This window comes from Globicephala melas, chromosome 17 (genome assembly GCF_963455315.2).
Source record: "Globicephala melas chromosome 17, mGloMel1.2, whole genome shotgun sequence".
NCBI classification, from domain to species: Eukaryota; Metazoa; Chordata; class Mammalia; order Artiodactyla; family Delphinidae; genus Globicephala; species Globicephala melas.
In genome coordinates, this window is record NC_083330.1 from 36,029,438 (window position 1) to 36,038,408 (window position 8,971).

Consider the following 8,971-nt stretch of genomic DNA (forward strand, 5'->3'; position numbering starts at 1 on the left):
TCAGTTGCTACTGCTCCTGCTGTCTGGAACCACATTGTTTTTATTTTTAAACACATCTTTATTGGAGTATAATTGCTTTACAATGTTGTGTTAGTTTCTGCTGTACAACCAAGTAAATCAGCTATATGCATACATATATCCCCATATCCCCCCCCTTGAGCCTCCCTCCCACTGTTCTTATCCCACCCCTCTAGGTGGTCACAAAGCACCGAGCCGATCTCCCTGTGCTATGCAGCAGCTTTCCACTAGCTATCTGTTTTACATTTGGTAGTGTATGTATGTCAATGTTACTCTCTTACTACATCCCAGCCTCTTCTTCCCCTTGTCCTCAAGTCCATTCTCTACATCTGCGTATTTATTCCTGCCCTGCCAGTAAGTTCATCAGTACCATTTTTCTAGATTCCATATATATGCGTTAGCATACGGTATTTGTTTTTCTCTTTCTGACTTACTTCACTCTATATGACAGACTCTAGGTCCATCCACCTCACTACAAATAACTCAATTTTGTTCCTCTTTATGTCTGAGTACTATTCCATTGTATGTATGTGCCACATCTTCTTTATCCATTCACCTGTTGATGGACAATTAGGTTGCTTCCATGTCCTTGTTATTGTAAATAGTGCTGCAATGAACATTGCGGTACATGTATCTTTTTGAATTATGGTTTTCTCAGTGTATATGCCCAGCAGTGGGATTGCTGGGTCATATGGTAATTCTATTCCTGGTTTTTTAAGGAACCTCCAGACTGTTCTCCATAGTGGCTGTATCAATTTACATTCCCACCAACAGTGTAGGAGGGTTCCCTTTTTCCCACACCCTCTCCAGTATTCATTGTTTGTAGATTTTTTTTAACATCTTTATTGGAGTATAATTGCTTTACAATGGTGTGTTAGTTTCTGCTTTATAACAAAGTGAATCAGCTTTATGTATACATATATCCCCATATCACCTCCTTCTTGTGTCTCCCTCCCACCCTCCCTATACCATCCCTCTGTGTGGTCACAAAGCACCAAGCTGATCCCCCTGTGCTATGCGGTTGCTTCCCACTATCTATTTTACATTTGATAATATATATAAGTCCATGCCACTCTCTCACTTCGCCCCAGCTTACCCTTCCCCCTCTCTGTGTCTTAAAGTCCATTCTCTACATCTGCGTCTTTATTCCTGTCCTGCCCCTAGGTTCTTCATAACCGTTTTTTTTTTTTTTAGATTCCATATGTATGTGTTAGCATTCGGTATTTGTTTTCCTCTTTGTGACATACTTCACTCTGTATGACAGACTCTAGGTCCACCCACCTCACTACAAATAAATCAATTTCATTTCTTTTTATGGCTACGTAATATTCCATTGTATATATGTACCACATCTTCTTTATTCATTCATCTGTCGATGGACACTTAGGTTGCTTCCATGTCCTGGCTATTGCACATAGTGCTGCAATGAACATTGTGGTACATGTCTCTTTCTGAATTATGGTTTTCTCAGGGTATATGCCCAGTAGTGGGATTGCTGGGTCATACGTAGTTCTATTTTTGGGCCCATTTTTGGATTGTTTGTTTTTTGGATATTGAGCTCATGGGCTGCTTGTAAATTTTGGAGATTAATCTTTTGTCAGTTGCTTCATTTGCAAATATCTTCTCATATTCTGAGGGTTGTCTTTTCGTTTTGTTTATGGTTTCCTTTGCTGTGCAAAAGCTTTTAAGTTTCATTACGTCCCATTTGTTTATTTTTGTTTTTATTTCCATTTCTCTAGGAGGTGAGTCAAAAAGGATTTTGCTATGATTTATGTCATAGAGTGTTCTGCCTATGTTTTCCTCTAAGAGTTGTATAGTGTCTGGCCTTACATTTAGGTCTTTAATCCATTCTGAGCTTATTTTTGTGTATGGTGTTAGGAAGTGTTCTAATTTCATTCTTTTACATGTAGCTGTCCAGTTTTCCCAGCACCACTTATTGAAGAGGCTGTCTTTTCTCCATTGTATATTCTTGCCTCCTTTGTCAAAGATAAGGTGACCACATGTGTGTGGGTTTATCTCTGGGCTTTCTAGCCTGTGGAACTATGCTTTCTTATTCTAATCTGTCATCTACACATTTCAACTGGAGCCCTCTAATTTTTTCTTTTTAGTGAATCAATCATGGCACTTTGTTCCTGGCTGCTTTCATGGCTGTAGGTGTTTCAGAGAAACACTTTTTAAAATGACAGAAAGAAAGTAAACAAGAAAGCAAAAAAACTCTTAGGGGAGAGGGCCATTTGCTACACTACTAAAAATGACTGTATTAAGTTTAATTTTGATTATTTATTTGTTCAACTAGTGTTTTGTTGTTGTTGTTTTGTGGTGTTTTGCTTTGTTTTGTTTTAGATAGCCGGTATGTGTAACATGCACTATCCTGAGCTTTACTGGACATACAAAAGTAAGCAAGACATGATCCCCAACACCCTCCCCTAAGATTACGGTTTAGTAGTAGACTTAAATGCTTTTTGGAAGTGTGCTAGCAAGAAATATTTTTACCATAAACCCAGTTTAATTAGTGGTACAAGACTTCCATACTGCTACGCAGGACCTGAACTCAGCAGCTACCATAAAAAGAGTAAAAAGTGGTATGGGAGATCAGAAGGAGAAAAGATCACTACATTTGAAAGAGCAGGGGCTATGGAGTTGGCTTCAAATTTTGGCTCTGCTATTTGCTGGCCATATGAACTGAGGAGGCTTAATCTCTATGAGTCACAGAATAGGGGCAATTATTTCAGAGCTACTGAGAGGACTATATGAGAGACGCTACATAAAGAGCCTAACACATATTTGGCATTCAACAACTTAACCAAAGCACTTATTTTTCAAGCTGAGGCGTTCAGAGGCTGGGGTATTACAAACACAGTTATAAGAGTGCGGGCATTCAAGTCAGAGAACCTAGGGTATAGAATCCCATCAGTGCCTCTTACAAGCCATGTGACCTCAGACATATTATCCAGCCAGCCTGAACCTATGCAATAGGACTGTCAGGAAATAAGTGCTGTGTGTTCATATGTAAATTATTTAGCATGGGCCTGGCACATCTTAAGTGCTCAGTAAATAGTAACCATTATTATAATATTCATGATTGGGAAGCCTTCATTCAAATAGTAGAACCTGTCTTGAGTTAGCTTGCCAAGTATGAATAGAATTATTATACACAAGAACTGGGGCAAAGAACAGAAACCATCAGTCAGAATACAGACTAAGGCATGAACAATGTTCAGCAGAGCCAGACCCTAGGACAGCAGCAAAAATAAGGCTAGCAAGTTTACGCTGAGGCTGGAGTATGGAGACCAAAATGTTCTCTACAGCCACACAATCTTTCTCATCATGTAAATGCAACTTAATGCAATTTCACTAGAAGCCTCCACAATTGACATGACTAATACAAAAAAGAAAAAAATCGTTTCTACAGGGATGATTACTCTCTTCTTGAAACCGATGAATGCATTAAAAAATGCAACACAAAACAAGAATGTGTGAATATAATATAAATCCCTTATATTTTTTCACAGAAAACTGAATGCGGCAGACAATAAAAATTTAATTCTTATTTGCATAGTCAATTAATTCTACCATTCCTTATAACTTTTCTTTTCTTTTTTCTTTTGGCCGTGCCGCGCAACATGTGGGATTGTAGTTCCCCGATCGGGGATTGAACCCGCACCTGCTGCATCAGAACTGCTGAGTCTTAACCACTGGACTGCCAGGGAAGTCCCTACAATTCCTTATAAAGTGCACCTATCTTTTCTCTTTAGAAAGACAAAAATATTGAAATCTCATTCATTTTGCAGAAAAGGAAAAATGGATTTAATAGGTTCAGCTGGTGTGTGCTTTGCTAACAAATCTTATGCATTCAACCAACACGGTTTCAAAATGACTGCCTTATGACCCTCCAACATTCAGTGTTTTCTAGTTTACTCATTAAGCCAGGAAATCTGGCTTACTGTGAATCCTCTATCAGTATAAAAATTTATAAAACCTCAGAATATTATACTGTTGCATTTGCCCACATAAGCAATTACAGAGAAAAATAAATGAGGGAAAGTAAGGAGGGAAAAAGACACAATTCTTAGTTAAGCTTTCCTTGTTTACATTCTGCACATTAAATCATATTTTGTGCAACTGGAAGATTTCAGGTAGGTAAATTTCTCCACTAAGAAGCTCTGTAACTTTAAGCAAGTTCTTTCATCCTTAGTTTTCTTAAGATAAAGGATTGGCCTCATAAATCTATAAGATTGCTCCCAGCTAACAAATTACATACTTCTAAAGCTCAAGAAAATCTTTTTAGAAAATAATGTTTAATAATTGAGGGTGGAGGAAATACATATTAATGCAACCATGTGGGCTTCATAATAAAAACCAAGATGTGTTAAACTGAGAGTAATTTAAAGCATAATTACATTAAAATGATTATCTATAAATATATAGATATAGAGATAGATAGATGAAGGGGATTAATATTTAACATAAATCACTTGAAACGGGGAGGAAGGCAGTGGAGACAGTGTTACCCATACAAAACCAATGATCATTCGATTTGATTTAAGCCGGGAAGATTCTGAGTCAGAAAATCGGCATGACAGGTGAGAGCACAATGTTAAAGACAAATATAACAAAAGCTGCAACATCAAAGCTGTGAGAAAAGACATCAGATGATAATTAACAAAAAAAAAGTATCCTTTTAAACATAGTAATTTTTAACTATTTTTGTACTCTCAAAAAAAGGCAGCCTTTGTCTAACTGCTCTTTCCCTCCTCACTCCATTTGAAACTGTGTTTTCATAACCATCATGGTGAGCAGTTTTAAAGAGGACTCTCAACTTCTAGTCTCTGTTTGCAAGTGGTCTCTTCATTTAATCAGCTCCAAAAAAGGTCTGTATTCCCTTCCTCAGCTTTTCCCATCACAAAATGGCAAGATAAACAATAAACTTTTACATATGAACAAAGAATAGAAATCAGAACTTTCTATTAACTTTCTCTAATATTTTAGGAAGAAAATAGCACGATTTTTAAATGAAAATTGTCTCTTTCTAATTTGGGTTCTAAGTTATTCTACCACAGACCTACAAATCTAGTATAGTTGTTCAGGGACTCACCCTAGATCTATTTTTAAAAAGAAGTAGAATAAATTTTACTGTTCCATACAGGAAAAAAAAAAAAAAAATCATAGACTTCCCCAGAGTATTCATTTCTCTGTAAATAAAAGTAATGCTTAAAAAAAGAAAAAATATAACCAGTGACAATCACATTTAAAGATGAGAAGTTACATTTGCCAAAACCCATCCCTGAAATACGTGAGGACTGTTTAGTAGATTAAATCAGCAATCATCACAGAATTTAAGCCCGAAAGTTGTAAACAAAATATAGAGCGCTCTTTTGTTCGTGACATGTCATGAACAAATTATCAAAATGTGTTTTCTCCTCAGGTGTCAGTTTTTCCCTCTTTTAGTGACTGATGGTTCCCAGTGTTATTACAGAAACAGATTGATCTTTTTAATGAGCCAGTTTAATAGACTCCAAAATCTCACCGTGGCTGCTCATCCATGTCAGACCATATGCACCAACAAAACATTCAGTAAAACAACAAAAAAAAGCTCTGCTGTCACACAGCTCCATACTCTATAAAATTTCATATAGTAGATCTGGATATACAGATAAATAACCAGAGAAGAGGAAAATGCACATGCAAACAAGATGAAGAAAATATATGCAAAGAAATAGTAGAGGCCCATATTTTCTTGGCTCTGATCAAATTCCCACAAGATACAAATGTATTTACACAACATATTCTCATTACCCTTCCTCCTAACTCTAAGGAAATCCATTTGCCATCTTTCCATTATAACGCACACTTCAGGGTTCCACTTGAAAAAGAATGTTCCACCCAAAGAGCAACTGTGTGAATTCTGACTCCAGCAACTGTCTATGGATAACCAGAGGAAGAACACTGAAGGCTCTTTTAAAAAAGTTCTACCTGACTGAATGCAAACATGCATGCACACACAGCTACAGATCATCAAAACAAAAATGCTGATTTTCTGTGGAATTTATATGAAGTTTCCATATCAATGTTAGCACATTGCCAAGGGCTTACCTCAGCACTGTTCAAGGGAGGTCTAAAGTCACAGTATATTCACATATAAAACACTGGGAAAGAACCAGTGGAGAAAGTGCTGGGAATATAGAGAAGTGGATAAAGCAAGTTTTCATTCTGCCTGTTACGGTTACTTAGCAGTTAGAGTTTCTAGAATAGATTGTGTCCATTTCCAATTTTGCCTATAGGATTACCTTTACATTTATCACAGCTATCTAAACCTTTCCCTGTTATCCTCTCCTCCACCCAAATAAATGTTCTTCTTCCCAATTTTCCATCTAGTCTCTCCTTAATTTCCTTTACCACGCTATCTTGGAAAAATGGAGCTGAAACATCTCAATACCAGCAGGTAGTACTGATTCCCTGCAGGGTAAATGGTTAGGATCAGACAGGAATACACATGTGAATCATCTATCTTTGGGCTGCTTCTTGGTTTTTAGTATCATGTGGACACACCACTCAGACACCTGGATTAAGCAGGCGCCTTTAAAAGCTTAAGTACTAAATGCTTAAGTACTAAATATGATTATGGAAATACAACTTGTGAAAATAAGAAAGTAGCACTGTTGGTAGGTCATGTATGGAGGCGGGTCTACAGTGCGTCAGAAGTAAACTAACGTTTAATCTTTTGCTTTAGGCATTTTAAACTATTAAGAGATCCTATGTCAAGAGGAGAAAAATTCCAGAGATTGTAGCATAAAAACTGCTTAACAGAGGATTATGTAATAACTGTATGTAAACTGGCTGGCTTTTAATAACATTCTGATTTGCAAAGCAACTATACATTTAAGGGTAGCTAAGTTGGTCACAGATAGATGTCTCTGAGCAGCTCCAAGGATCATAAGCTCCTAGGAATCTGTGCCAGGTTGTTAACCTCTCAAAGGCTGGTCTACGCTTCCCTGATAAAATGCAGAAGGAGTGAATGGATAAGTAGAAAAAGGAAACAAAGCATAGGACAAACAAGTTTCCGAATATAGTTGCATTTTAAGATTCTCCATATTTTACAAATACTATGCAAGATGCTGATAAGACTTTATATTCCTGGATTAGAAAATATTTATATATGAGGCTGAGGTATTCAGGAAAATTATTTTAGTAAGGTACATTGGAAGTTTCATGTGTATGCCTTATTCAACAACTAATTTGTAAGGTTTAATGGAGAAGGGGTTTTATTTTACATTTCTTAGAATTCTCAGTTATTAGAGCAGAGTACCTGATAGAATGAATATTGACTGATAAAAGTTTTCAGCAAAAATGTCATCTATAAGTTCTATTACTTAACTCTTATCTTCCCTCAGTCCATCTAGCTTCCCAGAAGTTTTCTCTTAGTTCATATAAAACCCAAATTAAATAGCTACTGCATTGTGCTTAGGCCAGCTTTCAAAACCATCATGTTTTGAGAAAACTTAGAATAACAAATTTCCTAACACTGAAGGGTAAAATATGTGGTTGGGATGAATTACATAGTAAATGATAATTTTAATACAGGGATACCCTTGGAGATAATGTATGTTCAGTTGCAGACCACCATAGTAAAGCAAATATCACAATAAAGCCAGTCACACCATTTTTTTTGGTTTCCCTGTGCATATAAAAGTTATGTTTACACTAGACTGTAGTCTCTTAAGTGTGCAGTAGCACTACGTCTTAAAAAAAATGTATATACCTTAATTAAAAAAATACTTTATTTGTAAAAAATGCCAAAACAACTACAATAACATTAAAGATTACTGACCACAGATTACCATAACAAATATAATAATGAAGAAGTCTGAAATATTGTGAGAATTACCAAATTCTCACAGAATTACACCGAGACACAAAATGAGCAAATGCTATTGGAAAAATGGTGCCAATAGAGTAATTCCATGCAGAGTGCCACAAACCTTTGATTTGTTTAAAAACAAAAAAAAAAAAGAAAAAGAAAGAAAGAAAGAAAAGCAGTATTTGTGAAGCACAATAAAGTGCAATAAAACAAGGTATGCCTGTATTGACTGCGTGTCTAACAACCGTCAGTGGCACTTGGCATATCTGAATATCATTCATCTTTACCTTTTCCTTTAATATTGCAAGCAGTGGTGGTGACCATTTGTAATGTATAGAAAAATCAAGTCACTAGATTGTACATCTGGAACTATCATAGTGTTGTAGGTCAATTAAACTTAAAAAAAAATTACAAGTAGCAAAGATTAACCTGCACAAAAAGCTAATTGACACAGGCCAGAGACTCATCACCCTGTAACACCCCAGGCCAGAGCAAGATTCCCTAGATGGCCACTCTAGCTTATTATTATTTTGCAAGAGGTGTCGGTCAGCAGTTTAAACATGACATGAAACATGTCCTCATACTGCAGGTCTGGGGTCCTCCTCCCTCTCACCTGTCTGGAGTTCGCCTCTTCCCGTTTTCGTTCACATCGAGAAGCAGCTCTGAGGAGTCAACAGGTGAGGTGGTGCTGGCATCCAGAAGCAGCTGTTCATGCTGGGCGAGGTACTGGGCAGGGTTCTGTTTGGCCAGCCTTGCGCAGTGGAGGAGCTCACGCTGCAGAAGTGGCAAGTTGGCCTGCAGGGGCATGACAGGAATGAGAGGATAGCCCAAAGGCTCCTTTTACCCAGTGGATCTACTCCACTTTTCAAACACTGGCGGACCGGACCCCACAACCTGGCTAAACACAACGCCACTGAATGCATGCAATTCTCAGGCACAACTCTCAGGACTGGCTACAGCGTTAGCCTCCCTCGGGGCCTGGGTTGGGTGAGATGTCTGAGGGATATCTCACCTCTCCCACCTTCAGCCCCTTTAATAACACTGGGAGTGTCTCTTATTTATTTTACGATCCCTTCATACTCAAGCATCATAAGC

The 8,971-nt window shown here is 37.4% G+C and overlaps 1 protein-coding gene across 1 annotated transcript in view; it reads right to left on the reverse strand.

Moving 5' to 3' along the window:
• Positions 1-8,971, reverse strand: part of RUNX1T1 (RUNX1 partner transcriptional co-repressor 1) — a 127,930-nt gene that overhangs the window by 36,329 nt on the left and 82,630 nt on the right. The window contains 1 exon segment of the mRNA XM_060287046.2: positions 8,490-8,671. Coding sequence (XP_060143029.1) covers positions 8,490-8,671 — 182 coding nt within the window.